The 27,471-nt window shown below is 39.0% G+C and overlaps 2 protein-coding genes across 4 annotated transcripts; one reads left to right on the top strand and one right to left on the bottom strand.

Moving 5' to 3' along the window:
* The first annotated feature begins 1,035 nt into the window (after positions 1-1,035).
* Positions 1,036-16,943, top strand: polr3e (polymerase (RNA) III (DNA directed) polypeptide E). Of its 2 annotated transcripts, none has more exons than XM_036572885.1 (21): positions 1,036-1,201; positions 3,645-3,779; positions 3,919-3,969; positions 4,077-4,154; positions 4,275-4,390; positions 4,550-4,632; positions 4,721-4,828; positions 5,104-5,153; positions 5,439-5,558; positions 5,971-6,056; positions 6,553-6,597; positions 6,708-6,799; positions 6,902-7,022; positions 7,230-7,311; positions 7,519-7,578; positions 7,972-8,129; positions 8,254-8,315; positions 8,435-8,919; positions 15,428-15,505; positions 15,701-15,826; positions 16,523-16,943. In XM_036572885.1, the coding sequence occupies exons 2-21, from the start codon at positions 3,741-3,743 to the stop codon at positions 16,577-16,579; spliced, it is 2,097 nt and encodes a 698-aa protein (XP_036428778.1). In that variant the 5' UTR covers positions 1,036-1,201; positions 3,645-3,740; the 3' UTR covers positions 16,580-16,943. The 2 variants fall into 2 exon arrangements, with proteins under 2 accessions (XP_036428778.1, XP_036428779.1); XM_036572886.1 differs by having other exon boundaries at positions 1,037-1,152.
* Positions 16,944-19,516: 2,573 nt separating this feature from the next.
* On the bottom strand, positions 19,517-26,805 carry si:ch1073-272o11.3 (cerebellar degeneration-related protein 2). Of its 2 annotated transcripts, XM_036572888.1 has the most exons (7): positions 26,740-26,805; positions 26,458-26,639; positions 26,271-26,352; positions 24,779-24,891; positions 22,207-22,355; positions 21,751-21,921; positions 19,517-21,173 (listed from the first exon to the last, which is right to left on the bottom strand). In XM_036572888.1, the coding sequence occupies exons 3-7, from the start codon at positions 26,350-26,352 to the stop codon at positions 20,330-20,332; spliced, it is 1,359 nt and encodes a 452-aa protein (XP_036428781.1). In that variant the 5' UTR covers positions 26,458-26,639; positions 26,740-26,805; the 3' UTR covers positions 19,517-20,329. The 2 variants fall into 2 exon arrangements, with proteins under 2 accessions (XP_036428781.1, XP_036428780.1); XM_036572887.1 differs by having other exon boundaries at positions 26,458-26,799.
* Positions 26,806-27,471: the final 666 nt, after the last annotated feature.

Genomic DNA, 27,471 nt, shown 5'->3' on the forward strand with positions numbered 1-27,471 from the left:
TTCCAAAATTTGTGAAGGGGCTACTGACTTTGGCATTGTACCATAAAGGTTACTTTATGATGCCATACCCCGGCCCCTCTTTTGTAAAAGCATGTCAAAATAAAAGTCCTTCGTTTTTGGTTGTGCCACCTGACATTTGAGAAAGTAAGTTTTTCAGTGAGTTGAGTACTTTTAAAGTTGCCTTATTTTGCAACATAGTTTTTATTTTTAAAGTTTTTGAACATAAAATCATGTCAAACTATTTTATTTAGAATTTTATATGACTAAATTACCTTTTTTAGATGGTTGGAGAGGTTGCACCACCTAACATTTTCAGTATTTTGGAGGCAAAAAATGAATTTTATTTGGATGCACTGAGGTCTGTTTCACATAAAAGAGGTATTGTTAAATAATCTGATACATGTCATGTGTTTATTAAATTATTTTTAGGGGAAAATGATGGATTTTTACACAAAAATGCACAACATTTCAACGACCTGTAATTTGAATGAAATAAAGCTTTCAGCTCACTCAATACGCTTGGCATCAATTTACTACCTCTTCAAAAACTGGCTGTTTTTGAGCTGAAAGACATGAACTGAAAAAGGCTAGAATAGTAACGTTATCTGAAGTGAAATGCTAAGTGGCACGCTAAGAAATTTGAGAAATCAGCACTCAGTAGCAGTAATGCTAGCGTTCTGCTGCCAAAAACCCGTTCGCTGTAGAAAAAAGGAAAAATACAGGTAAGTTTTCTTTGCTTTTTTAGTGAAACACGTTCTTTTATTTTCTAAAACTAAAGGAAGATCCCATACAAATAGCTAGGAACCATTTTAACTTTTCGTTTTTAGCCGTTTAGCACCATCCACCCCCATTCATTTAGTACTCGCTCGCGGGCGCCCTCTGGTGTTTATGCGGTCATGTGTTTGTTATAACGGGAGAAATAGGAAGTGGCCAGGCTCCCCTTAAACCGGCTCTGGTACGACTACACACGGCTTACCCGGCGACCTGGCATTGCATTGCATTGCATTGCATTGCATTATGGGAAGAGACAAAAGCACACAGCTCCTCCCCACGTGTCTGGCTGTAGGAAGCGCTGGAATCAGCAACATGGTAGCAGTGCGCAGAGTCCATAGAGCCTGACAAACTGAGCCAGCTCACCTGGACTGGAAAAAGGTGAACCCACTTCGACAGAGGAGAGTGAAGTTCGTCCTGTAAAGTTCAGGTTAGACAGCAAACCCTGACTGATAGTCATGTTTTTAATTAGTACAGAATCTGAGGCCTGGAAACGTGATTTTGGGGTTACGCGTGCAAAGCTATAACGTTAGCTAGCTGGCTAAACCCACATAGATGACAGCGTTGGAGGCTTATAGCACCTCTTGCATTTCACTCGTTATTAGTGTGAATCGTATTGATGTGTAATAGAGAAACGGTGGTTCTCTGTGTTGTGTATTCAACCCCTCTTTTTGCGCTTGTTGTAGTCGAGGGAACTGATCCGAATGACAGATGTAACAGTGAAAAGTACGTGACTAACGTGGAGACGAAGAGGGAACCGTCCGCCTGATAAAGCTGGAGGATAAACGCTGCGAACACGCTGCCTTATCCTGACAGAATATTATCAGGATCACAGTATATCATTTACTATGTACCAGTGTTGTACAAGTGTCCTGAAACCCAACACGATCAGTTTAACTTCTCTGTAAAAGACGAGGCTACGTGTAGCAAACCTAGCGTTAGCTCTTGTGCTAGCCTCTGTAAAGCTATATTCATCTCTACATATAACGTTAAACACTTTTCAGAGAGCAGGGACGTTTTAAGAGCAGCTGCGAGTATGATGTGGCACGGTTGTGAATATGTTAAGTAGACTAACTGCCTCCATTGGCTTATTAAATAGACGGAATCTGGTAAAGAAATAGCATCAGCTTTACCGTGTTGCTAGTTTGCTAACTGACCTGCTTTTTGGCAGTGAAGCTGGTCCCTTATTGGTAAAAATAAATAAATAAATTACCTTAAATTATACAGTTACCTTTTCTCTTGTGGCTTGTTTTAGCTTATTTTTTGTTGGAGCTTATCTTTTTCTATTTGATATTTTAAATACGAGCAGTGACATTAAGTCGCTGCTTGTCATGTGTGAATCATGGGTTCTAAGAAATCAGGTGTAAAACTGGAATGGAGATCAGTTGACTTTTTTGAAGGGTGGGGGTATTTAGGGGTGGACGATATGGCAAAAATACAGTACCACAATACTTGAAAATGTTTGTTTCATGATGCATGGTATATTTTGCAGTATTAGGTTTTTGATAACTGAAACAGATACATATAAAATGTTAAAACACACAAAAAAGCCCCAGCAGTGCCACACTTACAGAATATGATTATATTCTGTATATAATTATACAATGATTCTTATTCAGTGTTTCACACCTGTGCTGCAATTCCAATCCACCCCTAGGTGTATTCCACAAGTATGTTATTCGCTAAGTGGAAATGCTCAGCAGAGCTTGTTACTAATTGTGTATGTTGGATAGCCAGCTAGGCTGTGTATTATTATTCATTTACGTTGTGGTCCTCTTGTATAGTTGCCGTTTTGGGCTTGTGGCCTGTAAGCATATTGTCAGTGTTTTGCTTTACAAGTGCAACTTATATGTAAGCATCTATTGCTTGACCGTAAGTTTTAGGACTTTTTTTCTGAAAGAGGAATTCCACCATTTTGTTATTTATTTTTTGCATAATTCATTATTAAGATGTAAACAAAGTCACTCAGAGTCTTTGGAGCAAAAATGCTGTGTTCTAGAGAACTTGCCAAGCCAGTATTGTTCACAACAGTGGAGAGAACGAGATGTCTATATTTCATACCTTTCAAAGCTGCCTCACAGAAAGTTACATGTTATGAATACACTGCCTGATGCCTGAAACATTGTTTTAGGATAGTTTTGAGACTTTAAAGTTTTTAGGTTTTTTTTTTTATAATGCACAGACATGGCGAAGGAGTATATGCAGAACTTCGTATGGCAAAATAGCCCCCACTGCTTTATCACTTATTTTACCTTTATCACTGTGCACGTAAAGCTCAGAAGGCACATGTAGGTTTGTGTTATGGTATGTACTTTATTGGTCATCAGCAGAGCAGTGCCACCTGTGGCTGTGGGGGGTAAAGTGCCTTGCCCAGGTACGCAACCAGGTATACATGGTCAGCCACAGCATTCGTCCAGTTGTTGGCTTTGTCTACATCTTAACTGTGGTTTATGCAAAAATTGGTTTCCCTCTTTAAATAATGGAGAGGATGCTGCTTTGGAAACTCTATTAAACTCTCTACTTTCTGAAAGTGTAAGGGCAGGTGCATATACACTCACTGAGCACTTTTATTAGGAACACCTCCTTGTATCTACACTCGTCCATTTTATCGGCTCCACTTACCATAAGGAGCACTTTGCAGTTCTACAGTTACAGACTGAGTGTAGATACAAGGAGGTGCTCGGTGAGTGTACAATAGGTAGTGATTGCTAACCATGCACTCCACAGCTTAGAATGTTAGTAATATTTATGCTTTTTTAAACTAAACCAGATTACCAAAAAGATGCAAGTTTTATCAAGCCTTTTTATAGTTGAACATAACTGTCAGTCAGAAGGAAAGTAATTTGTCTTTTATTATTGCATTTTGTTTATAGCATTCGCATGGTGTGCTGTGAACACCCCAGGAGTTCTTTATTCACGGTTTGGGAGTTCATAAGCTTGAGGCAAAGTTTTCTCCTTGTCCCTTCACTATGGCCAGTGGAGAGGAGGATGACCCGATTATACAAGAGGTATGTGTGTGAAGTTTGTTTTCTGTCTTTAACTAGTGAAAGCTGTGAAAATGCTTTGCAATGCTTTTCACAAATACATTAATCTTAATGTTTTTTGCTTGTTTATTTGTTTTTTTTTTTGTTTGTTTTTTTTTTGAAGATTGATGTGTATCTTGCCAAAAGCCTTGCAGACAAGCTGTATTTGTTCCAGGTAAGGATAGCAGCTAAAGCATGTTCCTTCTAATTTGCTTAAGGGGTTGTTTGTTTGGTTTTTGTGGTGACCGCTTTAAGTAAACACTGAAATGTCTCCTCTTACAGTATCCTGTGCGCCCAGCCACCATGAACTATGATGATGTAACTCATTTATCTGCCAAAATTAAACCCAAGCAGCAAAAGGTGAGGTTTTTTACAGTCGTAAAATCTTAACGTTTTTTTTAAATAAACATTTTGAGAACCCTTAAAATACTGCTTATCATTCAGATGACACTTTGTATTCCATATTTTTTTTCTGCTCAGGTTGAACTTGAGGTGGCCATTGACACCGTTAGTCCAAACTATTGTCGCAGTAAAGGGGAGCAAATTGCTCTCAATGTGGATGGCACATCAATAGAAGAGTCCAACACTTTTTCCACGTTCGTAGCTTATTTGTCTTTGAATTTCTAAGTTTTTCCTGTTGAAGATCATTTTTTTTTTTAAATAACTTCTTTTATTATGTAATTTATATGTCTAAGCATCTGAATGAGTTTTGGATCTAAATGTGCACATGCATGTGTATTTCCTTTCTCCTACAGAAAAATGATGGATAAGCAAACATTCTCATCCATTCAGGCAACTACAAATACAACTCGCTATGCTGCTGCAGTGTTTCGTAAAGGTAATTATCTGCGTTCACTTTGAATGCTTCTGTGAGTGATGGGTGCTACAATGTCCCTCTGACTGTGACTGACTAATTTTGCTGGCAGGGGAGCTTCACCTCACGCCATTACAGGGCATTCTTCAAATGAGGCCCAGCTTTTCATATCTGGATAAGGCTGACAGTAAACACAGAGAGAGAGAGGCAGCCAATGAAGGTAAGTGAGGATTGTGTTTTGTTTTTCAATTGAGTTTGTCTATTGAGACAGCTTCAAGTTTGACATACCAGGGTTAAGTATAGAGGAAAGTTTTTAGGCTCGGGAAGTCAGTAATGGCAATCTTGTTGTTTTGTTTTTCTTTGAATACCCTCCAATTATGTAAGTCAATATAAGCTGTTTTATTGTAAATACATGTAAATCTAGCTGATTTTGGAAAAGTATGAACCTGTTGGATATGTTCTTGCATGCTTATTTATAAATGTGTCTTATAACAGCTGGAGACTCATCTCAAGATGAGGCAGAGGACGATATCAAGCAGATCACTGTAAGAGTCTACAAAAACTGTAATCTGGCACAATCACATAGGTTAAACTTTTTAAATACATGAAGCATTTAGTCATTGTTATTTTACAAATGTTTAAATATTTAGTCATCACTTATTTTTCTTCACACACATTGATTGAAGCAAACCTTTGACCTCACTTGTTATTTACAGTTTTCTGTTGCTGCTTTTATAGATTATGTTGTATTTGTCCATTGATGAACACTGGCTTTTTTTTTGTTTCGTTGTTGTGTGTTTGTTTGTTTGTTTGTTTTCTTCTTTGCTAAGGTGAGATTCGCCAGACCAGAGTCTGAGCAGGCTCGTCAGCGGCGTATCCAGTCGTATGAGTTCCTGCAGAAGAAACAGGCAGAAGAACCCTGGGTCCATTTACACTATCATAGCTTAAAGGTAAGAATGAATGAATGATGCAAGGGTTGCATGCTTCCTTTATTTTATACTGGTGCTGCTAGGCTAACATAGCTAACAAGTAATTGATGGTTACAGTAACCAGTTTAACTTTGTGCCAATCAAACCATGTGGAGTTGTTAAGCAATTTCAAATAGACTTGCTTAAGATGGTTTCTTACACTGTATGACATACTGATCTCAATAAAAATGAACAAAAGTGTGTCAGTAGTAGCCATGAAACCTGAAATGTGTCTGTGTCTGTGTCTGTGTGTGTGTGTGTGTGTGTGTGTGTGTGTGTGTGTGTGTGTGTGGTGGTGGGGTGGTGGTGGTTGTGCTGGTGGTGCTGGGCAGGAATAGTTCTGTAATCATCAAAAAGCTACTGCTTTCTCTCATGATGGTTGTCTTGCCTCTAGGATGGACGTTCTGAGCACGAGCGCCAGTATCTTTACTGCCAGGCTATGGATACCTCAGAGAACACAGAGTTGGTGAAAACCCCGAGGTAAGTAAAGGAAGATTACATTGACTTCCTGTTTAATCTAAAAATCAGAGGTCATTGTCACCTGTTTCCACTGGTAGAGTTTTTGAAAAGATTGAAGAGTTCATTTTCTTCACACAAAGTTTACACCATGCTGTACTTCTTCAAACTAAATTATCAAAATTCGAAAGCATATACGTTTTCAGAAACTTTGTTCAGTAATGGATATAAGCTTGTATAATGGCGCAAATAAAATGCTTATCCCAGTGCATCCAGAATAGTTTATTTATAGAGCAAAACCTGTGCTGTGATCACTTGATTTCTCCCTTTGGAATCTGGACAAAGCAGCAGAGGAAGCCTATTGTGTTTATGTTTATTGCCATTTTTTCTAGTTTTCATATATAGTATGTTGTTTTTACAATTTTTGATATGACACTCTTGCCAGATGGGAAAATCCTTTTGAGTTAAGGGCAGTTTGTCGTTGTCATATGTTGTTGATTGCATACTTTAATTTCACCAGTGAATACCTTGCCATGCTCATGCCGCCCCTAGCAGAAGAAAAGATGTAAGTAGAATATCTTTTTTTCTTTCCACAGTTACCTTAATGCTGTTGATATTTAAAAATGCAAACTCTATCACTATTTTATCATCTGTGTCTTTTATTGCCATTTTTAGAGTGAAGCCAGTGGGTCCCAGCAATGTGCTGTCAATGGCCCAACTACGTACTCTGCCCCTTGGGGATCAGGTCAAGACCTTAATGAAGAATGGTAAATTCTCTTATTGATATTGGTTACATACTAAGAGAACTTCCCCATGGGTCAGGATATTTACAGTTTGTTTCCCCTTCCTCGTTTTCCCAATTTATTCAGTCAAGGTTATGCCATTTGCCAACCTCATGGGACTACTTGCATCGGGCACGGACTCCACTGCAGTACTGCGCTGCATACAGCAGGTGGCGCTGCTTGTCCAGGGAAACTGGGTTGTCAAGAGGTAAGAGCGGTCTCCCTTTCTTGGTTTCTCTCTCATGTCTTTACCTAATGACCCACTATGATCAATTTCACACTTTGTAATTGCAATTAGAGGTCGCATTTTTATTGTTTTGTATTGTCATTTTCACTATTGCAAAAATATGCACACATACAACACTGGTTTGAGGTGGGTTGCTTAAAATTCCCTGCAACTGTTGTTTTTTTCCAGTGACGTTCTGTATCCCAAGTCCACCTGCAGTCCACATAGTGGGGTGCCTGCAGAGGTGCTCTGTAGGGGCCGAGACTTTGTGGTGAGTTAACACCAATCGGAATCACTTTGTTGATAGAAACAAAAACGAACTATGTTACATATTGATGTTGTCCTGTGTCATAAGATGCTTTGCTTCCTTTTGAACATACCGAACATGGAAAATAGTACAGGACAGAAGTTCCACTTTAATGCTTAAAAAGATTAGTTCAGTGATTTGCTTTTGCGTGTTGTCTTTGTGTTTTTGTAGATGTGGAGGTTCACACATGAGCGCTCACTAATGAGAAAAGAAGTGGCTGCCATCATAAAGGTTGGTATGATTGACTGACTGATCCAAAATTAGATTCATTTGAGAGTTTTGGCTGGTATGAATGACTACATTGATAAACATGGGAGCAGTACAGCAGTAATGCAGTTACCACTTCTGGTCTAAAATGTATTTTTTTGTTTATGAAAATTTTAGGCTCTTGTTTAGTTTTTCTTGGCAGACAAATTGTTAAAACATTATACTGGTGTGCATTTTCATGTTAGTACACCTCACAATAATACAAAGATATATTATAACATTACTAAATTATTGTTATCTGTATTAAGGACCTTTACCTTAATTTTACAACAATGAGTAGTTGTTCTGATTAAATTCCTTTAAATATTCCACTTTACCGTCTACTCCAACATGACTCTTGGCTCTGTGTGTCCCCAGCTGCCTCCTGAGGATGTGAAGGAGTTCTTGGAGCAGATGGCTGTTCCCAGAGCTAACAGAGGCTGGGAGTTCCTGTTGCCCACCGACCATGACTTTGTCAAGAAGCACCCTGATGTGGCTCAGAGACAGCACATGCTCTGGATGGGCATCCAGAACAAGTAAAACTAAAAATTGTATTTGTTAATTTTTGTGTCAAACTTGTGTGTTTTCATGATGGTGATGCATGTTTTTTTGTGGTCAAAAAACAGGTATTTCTGTACTCTTAATCAAATGTTGTTGCAGGTTGGAAAAAGTTTTCAACTTCTCAAAGGAGGACTTTCTGCAGAAAAAGGATACTCAAACAGGTAATTATCAGACCTCAGTGCGATATCTTCATTCTCACTTCTTTTACAGCTTAATAATAATAACATGTTGACATACTAGTTAGTTTTTTCTTGCAACTGAGTTCATATATGTGTTTTAGAGCCACAGTGTATTAGTGGTGAGCAGCGTCTCAAGGCTGCTCGAGAGAGCGCTCGGGAGCACCATGCCTCTCTGCAGAAGGACTTGGATACCCGAAGACTGAAAACATCTGCTGTGTCTTCTGCCCCCAGTGGAACTGACGCAACCGTGCGAATAAAAGAAGAGCCTGTGAGTGATTCTGAAGAGACTGTGGACACATCCAGTGCTCTCCCAAATGGTTCACTCAATGGATATCCTTCTGCAGACTCGCCTAACATGGACCCCTACAATGATCATGGGGCTGGGCAGACCTCTACCCCAGAGCTCCAAGACTTTATACGGAACACTTTTAGAAAGCACTTTGTGCTGTGTCTCAGTGAGGTCAAACGGCTGTTCAACCTACATCTCGCCAGCCTGCCTACAGGCCACTGCGTGTTTGGCCATGTCACAGACCGTATGCTCCAGGACACGATCCTCCACAGCCACTGCAAGCAGATCCTTGTGCCTGTGAGTACATGAAGGCCCTGATGTAGTAAACTGGAAACGAGTGTTTTTTAGAAGTGCAACTAGGGGTGGGCAATATGGCAAAAAATATTAAGTCAGGATAATTCAAGACATTTTCATGATACATAATATGAATCACAATATTTAGTTTTTCTGAGATGTAATAAGTTGGATGAAACAAAATATAGCCTGTAGTCCCTGTAGTAAATTATTATTATTATTATCATTATTATTATTATTATTATTATAACAACAGTATCATAAGGGACGCATCGATACCGGTCACAGGTATCGGGCTGATACCGTGCTTATTTGCTCATACTCACACTTGTAAAAATTCACTCATGTTACGCAAGCTAAGTGTAACTACCACCCCAATGAACAAACACATAGAAGGAGAGTCTGCTCACACAGCTTAGAGTTACGGACTCCATGGAGGTCTGACACAAAGCTGTCGGTTATTTTAAACATTCTGCCTTGGCAGATTCCCACCCATCCTACACTGTGAGTTTTTAGACAGTTTTAAACACAGTCACAACCACTTCCCAAATACGGGTGTAGACAGGCAGGCCAGCTAAACAGAGAGGGGAAAAAGTCGACATTTCCTACCAACGTCCATCTATGCTGACTTTACTCTATTTTACTGAATAGAATAGTTAGATATAAATTTTAATACAGAATTAAAAAAAAATTGTTACTAATTTGTAAAATAGGCTATAGAGAGACCATATTGTCCTACCATGTAGATCACCGCCTGCTTTTAGCTTCAGTGCTCAGTGTTGGTAGCACAGACTCCTTCATATGCGGCCGTGAAATGCGTCCTCCTTTTCCATGGCAACGAAAAAAAACTTGACAGGAGTGACGTTTGGTGACGCACTGGTAAGGGCGGGAACAGCGGTGCTGTTACGCAAACAGAAAATGAGCTGTAGAGCAGACCGTCTCATTTCGGTGCAGCCTTCAAAGGACACTCCTTCGTAGACCACATCCTTTGAAGGATGCAGCCCCTTAATTGGGACACAATGAGTGTGTTATTTTGAATGAAACAGCTTTGTTTAAAATTGTTCATGGACAGAGCATTTTCACACAGTGTGAGTACGTAAATTGAAGTCTTTTTCTGTACACAATGGTCTGTTCTAACATACGGTGTGAGTCACCAAAGAGCAACATTTCTAAAATCTCACAGTGTATGTCTGGATTTAGAGACCATTGAACTACAGCTCAACCACCCAAACAAAAGACTTCAGATGCGTTAGCCCTGCATGTGATTCCTGCAAAGAGTTGTTGAAAGAGGCAGATTAGGAGCATCCAAAAATGCTTTGTAAAATGTACTTTACTTACAGCTATACAGAAGCGCTTTTCTGACAAGGAACAAAATTATTATTATTGTTAGTAGTAATAGTAGTTGTATATTTATTTATTTGTGTGTTAATAAATTATTTTTATTAATAAAATTTGTTTAAACATTGATAAACCATTACTCTCATAGTAAGTAGACATGCTAAATTGACCTTAGGTGTGAAAGTGTGAGTGAATGTATATGTCTGTCTGCCCTGCGATGGACTGGCGACCTGTCCAGGGTGTGTCCTGCCTTCTGCCCAATGACCGCTGAGAGAGGCCCCAGTCCCCCCCGCGACCCAGAATGATAAGCAGTTTCAGAAAATATGTGTGTGTGTGTGTGTGTGTGTCATAGCAAGTAGCACAAAATGCTGTTCCTACGGATCATGCCTAAACTGGTGGCTCTGAGCAGGTTGCTGAGACTGAAAATTTCAGTGTTGAATGGTGCAGGGGAGTGAAGGAAAGAGCATTTTAACCACATTGTCTTAAAAACTGAAAACAGCTTTTTGTCAGTGAGCGAGGGGGCGACCATGTTTTAGATTCTACATGAACAAGCCGCTTAAAAATCGCTTTATATTTTGAGTGTATGCCAAACTCGGCTCTGAAGGGCCACCTTGCTAGCCGAAACGATTTTCTCATTTCTCAGAAAAAAATTCAGTAGGGAAAAGTCCAGAGCAGTAGGAAAAGCATTTAGACCGCAGTGGGTAATGAAAACCGACGTTATCACACAAACCGAAGACAGCTTTTTATTTTCTGTTCCACCTTAAATGGTGCAGGTGCAAGTATTGGAACTGCTGCAACATTAAAATTGGGGAAAAAATAAAAAAAATGCTGGCAAATAGGAAATCAAGTTCAGCCTTGTCATTATCGCTTCAAATTAAAGCTTTAATACTGTTAGGAACAGAGTCCCCCCAGACCTGCCTCTGACTGTAAAACTGTGACTGCTCACTTTTTTCTTTTGCGGTTTTGGTTCCAGAAGTAAAAATAGATCTGTCTAAAAATCCTTTTATGAAAGAGTTTTAAGCACCCAACCAAACCAATCAGCTGTGAGATTAGCCTGGACATTATAAACATTTATTCTGAGGGGAAAAAAAACATGCATAGGTACCAGACTGTGTACTAAACGTTTTTTAATGTCTTAAGGTACCCATGATCCCAAAAAGCACTGCAAATGATGTCAAGTAATCAATTTCTCTCCAGTCCAAATAGTTTTCAGCCAACTTTTGCAGTCATGTTTTTTTTTTCCTCATCTGTATTGTCATTATATTGTTGATATTGTAGTTGTACATCTAGTGTTTGCCTTTTGTCTTTCTGGTTTTGTGGTTTGTTTTTTACACATTGATGTCTAGCAAGGTGCTTAGCAGTCATAGTACAGTAAAACTTACTTTACTATAAAAGAATGATTGATTTTAAGATTTATTTTACTCATCATATGGATCATCCTACTCATTCAAGTGGTCCCAGTAGACAAATGTAATTACTGAAAGGGAACTTGAGGGGTCTGTAAACTTGATATGTTAATATGATTATCCCAAGAAAAGGGGATTTCTTGCTCTCTTTAGACACATTACTATTGCACACTACTATGATTGCCGTTTGCTCTGGTGTTTTTACATGTGCAAAACTACGTAAATTATGTATGGCAAATTTTTTTTGTACAACAGCATAACATCATTATTTATCCACTTTCCCAACCCTTATGTGTGAATAAAGGAATGTGGAACTTTGTAAACCTAAACAGCAGGTCAACTTGGATCTGTTAGGGCTTGGCCAAGTTCCTATTCAGCGTAATCCAGTTTTGTTTGGGTTTAAGGCGTAATCCTTTATTCTGGATTTAGGGTGTACACGGTAGGGTAGGTTGACTGGTGTTATGTAATTGCTATTAATGGAGACAAAGCCCATTACTGTTAAGCAGAGCCTAATGCCAGGGAGTGGGGCAGTGTCTTTTGAATGCAAGCTGACTGGAAGTGTGTTTGTTTCTGCGCTTTACTAAAATCCTTGAGGGATCTTCCTACTCGGGCTTTCTTCAAGTGGTCGGACAGTCGTCATTGGAATTTTTTTATTTGCTTACATACAGGTGTCCTGTTAACATACAGAACTCACTTCCATGTATAGCAATTATAGAGCTTGTTTTGTACTTTTTACTGTTAAACTGAGACACCGAACGCTACCTCAGTACAATGTTGACCTTAGTGTAATAATACGCATTGTTTGTTTAAGTGCGCTTCGGGGGGGACCAGTGTGATCTTTTCTTCCACAACTGATTCAGAGATGCAAAATATTTTTCAACACTGCAGAAAAGTAAATATCCATGGCACTTGTCTTAGAATTGAAAAAGACTGTCATAACATTACTGTGGTAAAAATATAGTCTATCAGTGACTTCTTGGTGTGAGCCTTCATGAGGAAATTCCTTGTTTGTTTGTTTTTTTTTGTTTTTTTGTTCTGTCTTAAAGGTGCTTTAATTTAGTGCCATAAGCCATGAGTGTTCACTTTTGAGCAGGTTTTTGAATAGGATTGCACTAAAATACTGAAACTGTGGGCTGATGCTGTAATCCAGTATGTTTTTTTCAATGCATCTCTGTTGAGTGCTGATACATTGGATCTCATCAGAGAGATATCATTGTACATATTCTGGACTCCATTCACATTCAAATGCAAATTTGAAAATGCTTATTGCTATTGTGTATTACAATTGCATTTCCAATGTGAGTGTGCATTGCTAAAAACCCAATTCAAATCCAGTTAAAAATGTGTACTTGCATTTGCATTTCTGTGTATAATGACTGGAAAATTTGATGTGGAAAGCAAATTATTTTGACAATTCATTTTCGTTGTCCTAACGGTCTGACAAAAAAAGTCGCCCATTGTGCTGATTGTTGCACTTCAGCTCTGTCAAAATGAAAACTCAGTTGCACTGCTGTCAACAAAATGCTGTTAGTATGACTTCAGAATTTTTAAAAAAAAATTTTAGTGCGGGCATTGGCGGTACTGGCAGGGCTCGATGCTTGTTTTGTACAATATGGGGCCAGCAACAGCAACTCCTGCTAATGACATTTTAACACTCACCAACCAGGGCAAGGATATATCTGTCCAAAGTGATTTCTGTGTGAAATTCGGATTCCTGACCAACTAGGAGAGCTTGTGGCTGCGTAAGCACCAGTGTTAGTGACATGGTGACTGGCTTTGGACAGAGGCTCGTAGAACTGTCGGAGGAACAGTGGTCATGGATTAACACGTCCCTGCATGTTTCAGTGCTTTCCCTGCTTTAATACACCCTTTACAAATAGTCACGGGTTGTTAATAAGATACTGTTTGGTGTGGAAGTGATTTTTGACCTGCTAAGAGAGCTTGTGGCTGCACAAGCACCTCTGTTGGTGACGGTGTGACCGCAGCCTTGCAGGACCATTGGAGAAGCACTACCCTGCACATTTTAGTGCTTTTCCTGCTGTAACACATCCATTACATATAGAGCTAGGCGGCCCGGTTTTCCAAAGTCGTCTTATTGTGAAGTTCCTCCAGGACTGGGGTTGGGAAACTCTGCACTGACCCACAGTGGCCCTGTACCTCCTTAATAAGAATATCCATCATTGGCCGTCCAGGTCCTTCAACAGTCCTGAAATTACTGAAAGGGAACTTCAGGTGTCTGTAAACTTGATATGTTAATGTGATTATCCCAATTACACATAGAGCTGGTCCTTCAACAGTCCTGTGAGCCTCTGTCTGAAATCCTACCTGGAGTTTTATGTAGGGAGCTAACTATAAATATGCGCTACTGTAGCTGAATTCAGCTTCTTATTCGCCAGCTTCTTGTTTGAACAGGAAAATTCGAGTAAGAAGTTTAAAGCTTTCGGCTTTGGCTGTGGTAGAACATTTTGACAAAGTTGCGCAATTCATCAGAACACCGGTCGCCATGACGCTAACAGTGGGCCTCATTCGCCAATCGTTCTTAGAAAGAAATTTCTTATTAAAACCAACTTATGCAGTTTTCACGAAGATTCTGACGTTCACCAAAGTTTTCTTATTAAGGATTTGTTCTTAGGTAAGAACAGAACCTACACACACTCAAGAGCACAAAGGTGTGAACAGTTCTGCAGTTTAAGAGCTCGTCATGAATCTGATGTAGACTTTTTCTTAGGATCTTTCTCGAGAACAAATTTAAGAAAATAAACAGGAAGTTATTGGTGAATAAAGCCCACTGATGTTTGTGCAGCCCTTTGCTCCCCTTGTCAGGTTGCTATAACTAGCTTTGTATTGTGGTAAACAAGCATCTAGCTCTAGCTCTAGCAATTTACTACAGAAAAGCACTCTCTTTAACATTGCAACTCATTCTCAGTACTATGCACAGATATAATATACTGTGTATTTATCTTTGAGTTATTGACCTACTTCCAACGTAAAAAAAAAACTCTTTTTAGGAAGTAGATCTACTTTATATTAAATTAGGAAAATATAAGAAATGTTTCCTTGACATTTCTATCCTAACGCTTCAGCTGCTGGCCTGCTGGTTGTTTGAATCCAGCTCTGCAAAGTTGCACTCCCCTTGGCTGCCTTCCTCAGCTCTTTCTCTCTGTTGGAAAGCACTGCCTTTTATATAGCTGCCTAGCTTAGATTGCTTTGTGTGATAGCATAATACTAGGCACATTGCATGACGTGATGCAAATGTGACAAGCTGCACGTTGTTCGGAAGCATATGTGGAGATTTTTATTCACGGGAATTCCCACTAGTTATATGGTTTGTTGTTATTAGTTTCTGCAACTTGAAAAGACTCACCAGGAGCCAAACAAGTAACACGATAGTGTCACATGAAGTGATAAAAGTTAGGTTGATGTAATGATTTACTTTGGTTTAACTTAAGCAATTTGTGTGTGTGTGTGTGTGTGTGTGTGTGTGTGTGTGTGTGTGTGTGTGTGTGTTTGTGTTTTTCTTTTTTTTCTTTTCTTTTTTTTTCTTTTTTCTCTCCATAACTGTATGACATACTGAGGTACATGAGGTGTGCTCTTCAGTGCTGGTATCAGTGTGATACCAGTTCAGCTATCAGTAGTGGTACATATATATTTTTTTTTCTTTCTTTTTATTTATATAAAATCACAGAAGGAAACCCTGAAACTTCTGACTTGGTGTTTGTGTGTGCATTGTTTGTTGTGAATAATGACTTTTTGTCTCGTTTGTGCAGTTTCCCCCTCAGAGCAATGCTAGCGCAGACGAACAGAAAGTCTTTGGCTTGTGGGAGAGTGGTGAAACCTTTGACAAGGTAATGTCCTGCATTATATCTGATGCTTGGGAAATGTTTCTTTTTTTCCAAAGTATTCTAGAGTTTGGATTTGTTTCTTCTGGCCATTGTTAGAACATGATTCTTTCCTTGGCTCGCATGATAGATTGTGATGTTATTGCTGATCTAACTATGCTAAAATGTTTCTTACCGATCTGAAATTTCTTCCCCTTTTAGCATCGGCAGATTCTGTTTGAAATCTTCATGAAGAACTACCGAGTAAGAAGGAATGTTATCCAGACCCGACTCACGCAGGAGCTTGGTGATGCTGTCACCAAATCTGATGTAGACAGGCTACTCAAGGTATCAGTTGCACACTAGATATGGCATTCAAAAAGTGAATTTCATACTTGCACTTTAGAGCTTTAATTGGGCCTTACAATTTGATCCAAACCCAGTTACAGCCCGATAATTTTCTCTACAAGTCTAACCCAGCACACAGCGTCACATTTTGAGTCTAAGCCTGACAAAATTCAGTTCATTCCGAACCCTACTTGAACCACATCAAGAATCCGAAACTGAACAGAGTCCCACAGAATTCTTTCAGAAACTGACCCAAACTGGCCCATCATCACTCAGTGCTGAATAAAGCATGAAAGAACAGTGTTTAGCTGCACCACTCTGTGCTTTCCTAAATTGGTTCACTGTTTATTTCTCACACATCCATTTTCTGAATTTCTCAAATGTGGGCCTTAAGGCGCTGGAGCTACTGCTTTAAGGTAATGATAGTAAAAAGGAATAACATAAGTAGAAAAAACTAACACAGTAACAGTAGGGTAAAATTTAAGTGTGAGGCAGGCTGTGAGAAGCCGAATGTGAAATTTGAACCCGAGCCCAACACCTTTGGAAAATAACATTTGAATCCGACCAAATCCAACCTGAGCAGTACGGCTCCTGTTGGGTTTCGGACAGATATTTCAGGTCCTACTGAGCATGCCTCTGAAGCCATATTAGTGTTTGTTCTTGCCTAAGAGGTGGTTTCTTTACTCTCTGTTCTAGGAGTGCTGCATCAGCTTAGGGGGAATGTGGTACCTGAAAGGCACAGTGCAGTCCTGACAGCAGGAGGAGGAGTCCTAGGCATCCTGTCAATCCAAAAAAAAAAGAAAATCTCCCTCCGAGTTTAGTGAGAGTAAACTCTGCATGGGGAGATGGAGCAGACACACAAATCAATCACTGCCCTCAGCCGGCAAAGACCAAGTTTGGAGGACAGAGGTCCACCTGCTGCTCCAGGACATTTGTTTTTGTTTACCTTTCTGGATACCGCATAGCCAAAATCAGAGCTTGTGGAAGCTTGCAGAACACCTCACAATTCATAAAAAGGGCTGGATATCCACTTGATCATATAGAAGAATTTAGTGAAATCATAGAATGAGAAAGATGTATGTGCAGAAAGATAATATAGAATTTTTGTTTTCTCATGGTTTCTATTAGGCATTACTAATAAAGATGAGCAAATTTTATCTTGTTTGTGGCCTTTGAGAGAGGTTCATGTTATTAGTTTTGGCCTTTCCTAGGACTTAAATTGACAGCGAGATGATGGGTTTGTGGGCCCCACTGCTGGTTTTATAATTAATTGACATTTGTTTTTTGTTTTTGTTTTTTTTTTTGTTTTGTTTTTTTTGGGGGGAGGCGTGTCAAATGTTGTTGTTTGACTTTAATAGTCAAATTAACACTTACTGTGCCCTGTCTTTCCTTTGTAGTGTTTACATCCATCTTCAAAGGTTGAACCAAAGCTCTGACTTGCTGTGGAATGGCCCTAGTATGTAGTGGACTGGACATGAGTTGTGGGGGATGGCGGGATAGGAGGAGGAGAAAAAGAAAGCAGTACTAACTAACTGCTATGGTGCCATTATGGAATATTGTGTTGGTTTACTGCAGAGAATGTTGATTGAAAGCATAGGCAAACAAAGAAATCTGAAAAATGCACCATTCTTACGTGGCCTTTGAGACTATAGTCCCTAAATAAATGAGAGTTAGCCACTGGTTTATCTAGTGGAATTTTAAAGTGACTTGGGATGCACATTTGATTAACTCTTTCTCAACTAAGCAAATGTCAGGACAGCTATATGCATTTCAGTTTCACACCATTACTGTATTCTGACAGTGTGGGGTAAAATCAGTTTTTGAATTGCCATGATGGACTGTACCGCTGTTTATTTTGCAAAGCGTATGTTCTGTTCTAAATGAAAGGCCCTCTGACGGTCAGTCACATTTTTAGCCCGTTTAGTTTTTGCGATTTACTAGTTTTTGCGGTCGTTGTTGTATGAGGTGGAACTGAGGCTGTCCTGGCAATCAGAGGTGCTGGAGAATAATTGCTTTGAACAGGCAAGTGTGGGATTGTTTATTGGTGAAAAAATATACTGAGTGACTGAAATGCTTTTTAGGTCAAGAGAAAGTGCCTCTAAATTATTCAGGGGAAATATTACCATTATTAAATTCGCTTTGTTATGACTGGAACAACTTTGATTTCACATTTAGCCTCTTCCTTCCTAACAGAAGACTGCTTGTTATGTTCAAGACATGTTGGCTCTTAGATCCTGTTCAGCAGTTTGAAGCATTCCATATATTCAGAAATTTACCTTGTTTGTCTACACGGACACAGTCAAAAAGGGGTTTTGACCTAAACGTGAAAGTCACCTGTTTCAGTTGGACATCATTATGCTCAATAAACACTGCAACCAAAGTACTGCTATTGGTGTCTCGTTTCTTGACTTAGTTTGTTGACACTACTATTAAAAAGAAATTTAAAATCACTCGTCTTACTGATTTTTTTTAATACTAATGTAAACAGTGGAATTTTAAAGAAAATATACCGTATGCCAAATAGCATTTAAAGCATTATATAGTATTATGAATAATTAATTGATACTCAATTCATTATTTAACTAATTATTATAATAATTATGCAGAAAGTTTCAAAAAAGTAGAATACCTCTTTTTTTGTATATCTTCAGTGCAGTACAGCTTCCTTAGTCATTTTGGAATGATCTATACTTTTTTATTTACTTGCCCCATCTGAAGTCTAGGAAGTGGCATAAAGGCTAGGTTAAGTGTTTTTTATAATAGTGTTTGAAACAAAATTCAATTTTGAAAACATTTATTTCAAGCTTTTGAGTGCTAGAATGTATCATCAAATTTACATATATATTGACTATAACACACAGAAATTAAGCACCAAATGTAAACAGGTTTACCCCTTTGAGATACATGTGCATTTTAACAGGTAACCACAGTAGCAAACATCTACAGCAGAAGACAGAGCAGTTGTTGCACTGCGTTTTAGACAAGACAGAGACCTGGACGCACTGAGTCAAGACCAAGTCTTTGTAGTAGGTGTGTCTGAGTCAAGACTGAGACCAGATTCAACATTTTTTTTTTTGAATATACAAATAAAACGATAGGGAAAAATTTAATTTATTTGTGGATCACTGTTCATTCATTATACACGATATCAACAAATAATTAGATTTCATATTTTGTAAAATATTAAATAAAATATAGCCTAAATATATTATTAATTATGTATATTATTATTGTCATTATTATATTATAGTCAAGCAAATGGTGGTGTTTATTCACTGTCCCTTCTTCTCTAAAACGTCTTCAGAATCACCACCTAAAGTCAACTGAATATAAACCAAACAACATACATCCATGCTCTCAGGGGATGTTTGAATTTTAGAACCAATAAAAATCACCAAACAAGTTAAGCCTAGTTAAACCTAGTTAAGCCATCAATTAAGCATCAATTAGATCCCCAACCGGTCACAAACAGATTTTATTTAAACATGTCGACAAAGCACTGTTTTATTTTGTTTGAATGTTTTGTTGATAGAAAAACGTTCAGTTTCCAGGTACCGCTTGCTTGGCTGATCTTGAGAACAATGTCTGTGTCTTACCCTGAGAGAGAGACAAGCCCAAGACTGGACTTAATTACTACAACACTAGTTGTTGCCACTGCCATTGTGTTGTTACTTACTGAAGTAACTGATTTACATTCTTGATCTCTATTTAGTATTATTTGTATAGTTCCCTTGTTTGGCTCCACAGATGTCATAAAGATAAAAAAAAAGGGCCAAAGGGTTTTATATTCCATCAGAAGGCTGTTACTGACTGATCAGAAGCCCACCCTGTTTGATCAAGAGCTGTTTATGATCCAAAATCCTGAACTTAGGTTAGATGTGCAGCACAAGTTGCCATGGTGACATAGCCTATTAAATAAAGTGATCCCCTGTTGTGAGATCTTATGCTTAACTGAGCTTAAAGTTAGCAAGAAATCCTGCTTTGTGAAACAGGCTGCAGGTGTCATGCTGTACCATTTGAAGATGATCTGTGTGGCATCTGGATGTTGCTTTCTACATTAGGTTTATGATGACCAGTACCTACTACTGTTATCAAGGGCCTCACCAAGAGTTAATCAACTCAGATAGCAATACACATATTTTAAACGAGTAAGCATTTTTATGTAAACTTAAGTGTGTAGCTGCTAAAGGTAAACTGTGTAGTCAAAATAAATGGTAAGCACCAAAAATCCAAAACAGATGCTTTAAGATGATCATATTGTCATGTAATGCCTTATGAAATATAACTATTTAAAATAGGCACCCCAGAGAGTTCCAGGAGGTCGAAATGTGTAATTTTGTACAATGTGGCAATGACTAGACAATAAAAGATACGAAATAAGCTACAGTGTGCTTCACACATACATGCCTTTAAGATTCCTTCTGGTTCAGCCAGTCGTGAGACTGCTTGATTGAATCTGAACCTCATACTGGGACACTTGCCAAGTCCTTGTGGAGGACAAATCTAAGAGGCTTGTAGCGTACAGGCGTCATAGTGCATTGCTGTGTTTAAACTGGACTTGGCCCTGTTCTCCCTTAGGTTCTCTTTGCTCCTTTGGATACAAGCAAAAATCTCATGGAAAAGGACTTTGTATTCAGGTAGTGGGACATCATCCTGTGTACCGACCCCCTGGGAGCAGGGGTGCTTGGCTGGCGATGGGGTCAAGTGCTGAGTGACTGTAGCTGTTTGCACAGCTTTGTGGCTCCGTGGCTGGGGCCCATCTTCGCAGCGGCGCAGAAGAGCATTGTATTTCCTCTGCAGGGCGCTGTACTCAGCATCCACTTCATTCAGCAGGGAGATGCCCTGGTGGTACTTCGCTGTCTCCGAATGCCCCCTGCAGACATTAACACGCCCCATGTCCCTCAGGCCACTGTCCTCACCGCTGACCCCCCTCAGCTGCCTCTCACTGTTGCAGCGCTTTAGCATGTGGCTCCTCTGCCACGCCTCACTCATGTCTTCCTCAGAGGGGAAGAACACTGTGTCCGGCAGCAGCAGCCGGTGGGTGTGGCCAGCACCACCCGAGGCTGAATCAGAGCGCCACAGTTGCCTGAGTTCCTCAACTTCTGCCTCCAGCTCGGCCAGCCGTGCCTTATAGCCTTCGATCAGGGTCACACGTGGCTCCAACTCGCTTATCTCTCGTGCTAGAGCATCAGTGTCCTGTTCCGCAGCCTCCCTCAGAGCACGCTCTGCTTTCAGCTGGGCCTGCAGTGTCTCAACAGAGTGCAAAAGGGCTGAGTGCTCCTCCTCCCAGTCCTCCTGCTCTATAGAGGGAGTGCTCGCCGAAACAGAATGCTCGAAGGGTGGGCACCTGAAAGAAATGTACAATGGTGAGAATCAGTGACAGATTAACATGTAAGATTTATCTAACATATCAGGAGAGATACTCTTCAGTCAGTAAAGTCTGCCTCCAGAGTAGTTTGAACACATGCATGTCCATGTTGGGTAGAAAAATGTATCAGCATGTGGAATCTGAGCTTTCTGTTCATTACTATGTTTTCTATCACTGTATAAAGGAAGCACAATGCTGCCCTTATTGTTGGATGCACTGTGGTAGTTTCACAGCGAGTGTGCACACATTCAGAACAGAATACAGAATTCAGAGCACTAAGGGCTTATTATTGATTTGTAGTTTAGCTTCACCTTAAAGTTATAAGAAGTGCTTCCCTCTGGACTGCTGCATAACACAGGGCAGCCAATCAGAACAGAGGTTATTTACATAAATCAGTCCTAAACTCTCACTGTTTAATTCTAAAGGGTAAAGAGAAGTTGTATAATGTTCTTGTAAAAAAGAATCCTGATGTTGTTGTGTGTACATAGCTGCAAAAGACGACTGAACACTTTGGTTTGTTCCACAGTCAATTGTTTCAACATAATAAGACTTTTACTTGTGGGATTGGTACTGCTCCTTCAAACAGGGAGGAGTTGGGCTACTGGCTGGCCACTGTGGCTCCAGCAAGTCTGGTGTGGTCTGCTCAGAAGGAACAGTCTTCAGCTCCTTCACCTCCCTCTGCAGGTCCTCCACCTGACACTGCAGCCCGTTTATGGTCTCTGTGAGCCTGCACAGGAGACAGCACCTTCATCTCAAATCAAATTGATTCTCACATTTCACATCAGTTGTTATATATAGTATATCATCGCTGCCATAACCAAACCTTGTGTTTCCAAAATAGAAAGAGAAAAAAGCATTCGTAACTTATAGAAGATCATTCACTGTGAAATTTTTTATATGAGAGCAATCACATATTTATATATGTCTACAATTTATATAGCTATGTTTAGAGGGGAATCATAAAAATTGCAGTGCTGTCTTAATGATGTCTAAATCCTGAGACCTGTTTTACCCCTCAATCTTAAGCTGGGCTGAGCGGTTGTCCAGGACCAATCTTTGATTGCTCTGCTCCAGGTCTCGTGCAGTGGTGTCCAGCTGCTCATAGACCTTAGCATGCTGATCATTCACTGACCTGAGCAAGTCCACCTGCTTAGACAGATACTGAAGAAGAAAAAAAGGGATTAGAAACCTACCTACCTTAAAGCGAGCTCATGAAGGGATACAGTATCTTTAAAAAGTGCAACAGTACCAAACACCAGTGCTGCAGTGCTTTAGGTCCAGTCTCACAGATGTTTTTGTATTGTCTTGAACCGTTAACATCTGTACTCAGACTCCTCTTGGTCTTACTAAATTTATTCTTGTCTCAAGACCAGCTGAAGTTTTCTTTTATTTAACTGTCACCAACTTGTACTGGCCTAAACTATAGCAACTCAAAACCAGATCATTGCATCTGTTTGTTTTAGCCACATTTGTGTTTGTTGGTAGAAGGGGACATGTTAATTGAATTTGATGAAATTTTATTGTGTGTCCATCCTTTGTGTTTGTGCCATGCTTGTGACTTCAAAAACAAACAGAATAGAGTTAAAAGTGCTTGAATCGGTCAATAAAGAATCTAAATTGAACCCAACTGTAATACATTTCATTGCTAGGTAATTGTGTAATTATATCATTTCATTAAACAATATAGCAAAATGAAAGTAATGTTATGGAATTGTAAGCATTAATTCTGTTGTTCCAAGTGAATCTGAGGGGTACATCTCATTTTTAAATGGCAATAATAATCAACAGTTTGAAAACACCAAGATATTTGGCCCGGAAATTTGGCCAGTTAAAGTATAGTTAAGGCTTGAAGAAGACTCGAGTCTCAGTCTTGACTCTTGACTCTCATTTGGACTTGGACGTGACTTGGTCTTGGCCCCTTTTAGACTTGGTATTGACTCGATCTGGTCATAGTCTTGGACTATGGTGGTCTTGACTACAGCCTCACTGAATGCAGAAAGTGATGTCATCCGCATACATGTTTACAAATGAAATGTGACCTTTGGCCCTAAATAAAAGATCAAGCTGCTCTTGTTGGTACTGTGGTAAAACTAGCTGTAGTCTAAAGCATACACAGTGTCTTAAAGCTACACATTTTCTATCTCACTTCATCTTAGTTCATCTACCTCAGTCTCCATATCTTGGAAACAAAGGTCACTCTTATTAAGCACTTCCCTACACCAGGTTGTTCTTTTTTTTTTATCATGAAGAAGCTCACCGGAATAGATAAACACTGATATGGCACCATACATTTTATTATTAGGTTAATTATTAATCAATATTGAATCATCTTTGGTTCTCAGCCCTGGTTCTGGAGTACCCCTGCATTGCATATTCTGGTGTTTTCCCTGCTTCAACACATCTGATCCAACTAATCAGGGTTGGGTTTATTGAAAGCATCTTAGCACAAAGATGATTCTTAAACAGTAGAGCGAGCATCACACTCTCTCTACCGGTTAAGATGGTCTTAACACTAAGAGGCTTCTGGAAAACTGCGCCCCTCATTAACCACCAGAGTGACAGGTTAAAAATAAAACTGTAAAACATGATAAGGAAATTCCACTTGTACAGCTGTAGGTGTGTCAGGGCAGGGCGAGCTGTTAAAAGGTCCCCAAAATGGCATGTTGTCAAACTTTTTAGTCCTCAGCTTTGATAGTTGTAGTGTGCACGAATCACAAGACTGAAAGCCACGTTGAGCAAGAAATTATTAGTGTCATTTTAGTCCATTCTTAAGAAAATGTGCTGTGATTAATGTTTCTAATGCAGTCAAACAAAGTATTTTCACATGTACTTTACATTCTGTGGTAGCTTTTAATGGTTGTGATTATGTTTGTATTAGGTATAGATTCAAGCAGCATTCATAATACTAGAAAAAAAAGCTTTTTTCACTGCAAAACGTTACACTTGGGAAGTGAAAACATCTCAGATCCTGTCAATATCTCCAACATTTGTCATTTTGAGACTTTATAACAATATTATAGGAACCTTCAGCTTGTTTCTAGATGTTTTGACTTGTTTCAAGTAATTTTGTCCAGTAATATTGTTTTTAAGTGACATTTCATGAATGTTTGAAATAAGCAAAATTATCTGCCAATATAATTTTGTAATCACTGAAAACAAAAAAAAAGAAATAAGTTGAACTCTCATAATACCCTCATAACAATCTAACAGTAAGACATATTACATATATTGACTAGATTTAAGATGTTTTCATTTGCCATATATTTTTTACAGTGTTCATGCCTTTGCGGAGCCAATACTTTACTATAATACAAGTAATGTATACATAAAATATCAACACAAACACACTGAAATACAGGAGTTCCACAGATAATATAGATAGAAAAAGCATAGCTGGGTGGCAGGAATAGTTTATGCCAAGGACTGTGAGACAATCTGTTAATCCAAGCACCTCCTCACATTAGACATCAGACTCTTGCCCTGTGATGTGATCAAACTACATGGTAGAACATTAAAATTATTATGATGCAATGCTGCACTCAAAGGTCCTGAAAAGACCTATTGCTCCACCTCTACATAAGTACCTCTATTTCCTGTTGCTGCTCTTGGTTGGCGACATACATCTGCTGGAGAGCTTGCTCCAGTTCATGGTTTCTCTCTAGGAGGGTTTTGCCCAACTCAGCAGCCAAATGAAGATCTGTGCACAGATAAGGAGCGCCCACATAAACAATATGAAAGCTTACACAAACTGCTCGTACATCATGCTGTTGTAACAAACCTGGCATTCCTGAAATAGTAACTTTATAGGAGAAGAAAAAATCTTTAATGTATGATAGCATAACAGGACTGTATAATTGTTATATTATCATACATTATAATGTATGATCATATTTGACCTCTTCTATTAGTCCATTCATCATATAATGTTCACACAGAGTTAAAAGGGAATTCCACTGATTTTTCAAATTCATTAAGAGTGTTTTTTTGGAAAATGCTCTATTCTAAGAAACATTTAAAGTCTGCTTATGATAGAGGGCTACTTGCAGGTGAACAATAGCACTCAAAGAAATGTATTTCCCAGATTTATCACTGTTTCATCACTATCAACATTCCATATAAAATTCAGAGGGCTTGCATAGATTCACATGTAATTTTGGACGGTAAATAAAATGGCTATATTTGTATTGTAGACACTGTGACTCCTGGTTCCTATCACCACCAGTGTAAAGAAAGTGTAGACTGTTTCTCTACAATGAACCATTCCATGTCAAACCACTCTGAAGGACTTTGTTTACATCTGAACAATTGCATTTTGTCGAAGTTTTGAAAACGAGTTGGAATTCCCCTTTAAGGGGCGTTAAGGGGTGCAAAAAATTGGCATGAAAAAAAAATAGATAGAGTTACAGTTGTTTTCATTCACAGCGACAATAAGTGAATAATTTGTCTGTGGGGTTAATAACATTAGGACCTTAATAAACACTTCTTCAGATATTCATTAATACAACAAAACAGCATCTTTTAGCAGCTAAAAGGGGGTGCGTTAACTTCATAGTAAGCACAGTGTGTAGGGCAACAAGCCTTGGTCAGTGCTTATATATGAGTGCATGTTCAGCATGTTCATTTTAAAGCAAAACTGAGGTCACCTGTAGATTTAGTTTATCCTAAAGTCACTTTATCATTGTGAAGATTCAATCTCCACTTATCCCAGCAGCTGACATCAGTACACCTTTGTCTCCTTCAGTTCTCTTGAGGTGTGAAAGTGCTGACTTGTCACAGGATGTGGTGCAACATCAACTGTCATCTGAGTGAACAATCATGTCAAGAAAGCCACAGATTTTCTCAATCTTTTACACATGGAGTTCTTACAAAGTAATGTGTATTAATGGTAATCGCAGCTGAAGAATGGAGACCAAACATAAACATCACCTTCTCACTGGTTTAGTCATATTATTGAACTTCTGTACACAAACAGATGTGGTGTGCTGTATTTAAGGTTGTCCTCATTCTGAATGCCACAGCTTTCAATCTGTGTCACTGAAAACACTGCAGTGACTGTAAAAATGTAAGCTATCTTACCGTGTTCCAGATCCTGGGGGTCGTACCACGGTTCTTCCTCTTTAATCTCGAACTCTTCCTCAGCTATCATGTCTGTAAGCATCTTCAGTGAGAAACAGAAAAGCTCAGTATGCGCTGCACAGCAGGGCAGATTCATGAAGCTACTTCATTCAGGTTACAATGACAGATACAATAAACGAATCCTTACGAACGATCTCCGGTTGCTGTTGAGGCGGTCGAACCAGAGGACGCTGGACTGCAGGTGCACCGGTCTCTCAGGAGGAAGACAACGTGGCGCGCGCTCTCTGTACTCCAGATAACGGAGTGACGCACACTCCGGCTTAAAGCGCGCCGCTTTTATCACAGCTCGCCTCGAGCCACACAGGACAACTGCAAAAGTGTAAAAACGTGAGCAAAAAAGAGTCCGAAAAAGAGTCTAATGAAGTAAACATTCTATTGCACACTGTTGCCTCAAGGCAACAAATCTCACTTTTCTCGCTTTAAAGTCGAAACGTTTCATTTCTGAATGCTGTGTATCCATTTTATAGTTACTGAAAAGAAAAACAGCTGACGTGCAACGGAAAACGCTTTTGTGTTTGTGTAATAAAGGTGATATTAATCATGATTGCGCTGGTTCTTGTGCAAAGTTCACGCCAAACGTCTATCGTGAAAAAATCTTGAAATCTATAATGCGCCTAATTACATGATACATTTTTGATGAGAATAAAAGGGTTAATAATGAAGGGAGGGGTTTCTCTAAATAGCCTTTTGAGAGAACACTGAATATAAATTTTAGGTTTTTTTTTTATTATTTAGAATTAATTGTGTTTATGTTTACGTAAAAAATCTAACTTTAACTGTAGTATTTGTCAGTGTCTGCTGTCAGCATGGCTGTTGTCCAAATAATAGATTGTCTGTTGTCCAAAACATTATTTCACAATGTTACATCATGGTAACATAGATTTTATTAATATAAAATGAAATATATTTGTTTTTGTTTTTTGTTTTGTTTTGTTTTGTTTTGTTTTTTTTGTTTTGTTTTTTTTATTTTTTTTTGGCATTCTTCGTATTTAAAGATCAACAAGTTGCATGGTTACTTCATTTTGTTCCAAATATTTGGATTAAAAATCTTGTTTTTCATGTGTCACTCTGTATCATTTATTTATGCTGTCACATGTTGTTGCCTCAAGGCAACATACCCAAAAAGGACCCCAAATACATT

This window comes from Colossoma macropomum, unplaced genomic scaffold (assembly GCF_904425465.1).
Source record: "Colossoma macropomum unplaced genomic scaffold, Colossoma_macropomum, whole genome shotgun sequence".
NCBI lineage: Eukaryota > Metazoa > Chordata > Actinopteri > Characiformes > Serrasalmidae > Colossoma > Colossoma macropomum.

Coding starts and splice junctions, on each gene's coding strand:
- polr3e (XM_036572885.1), top strand. CDS start 3,741: ATGGCCAGTGGAGAGGAGGATGACCCGATTATACAAGAG. Junction 3,970..4,076: donor ACAAGCTGTATTTGTTCCAG/GTAAGGATAGCA, acceptor CTCCTCTTACAG/TATCCTGTGCGCCCAGCCAC. Junction 5,154..5,438: donor ACGATATCAAGCAGATCACT/GTAAGAGTCTAC, acceptor TTCTTTGCTAAG/GTGAGATTCGCCAGACCAGA.
- si:ch1073-272o11.3 (XM_036572888.1), bottom strand. CDS start 26,352: ATGCTTACAGACATGATAGCTGAGGAAGAGTTCGAGATTAAAGAGGAA. Junction 22,356..24,778: donor AGCAGCAACAGGAAATAGAG/GTACTTATGTAG, acceptor TTTCTTCTTCAG/TATCTGTCTAAGCAGGTGGA. Junction 21,174..21,750: donor GAGCAGTACCAATCCCACAA/GTAAAAGTCTTA, acceptor CATTTCTTTCAG/GTGCCCACCCTTCGAGCATT.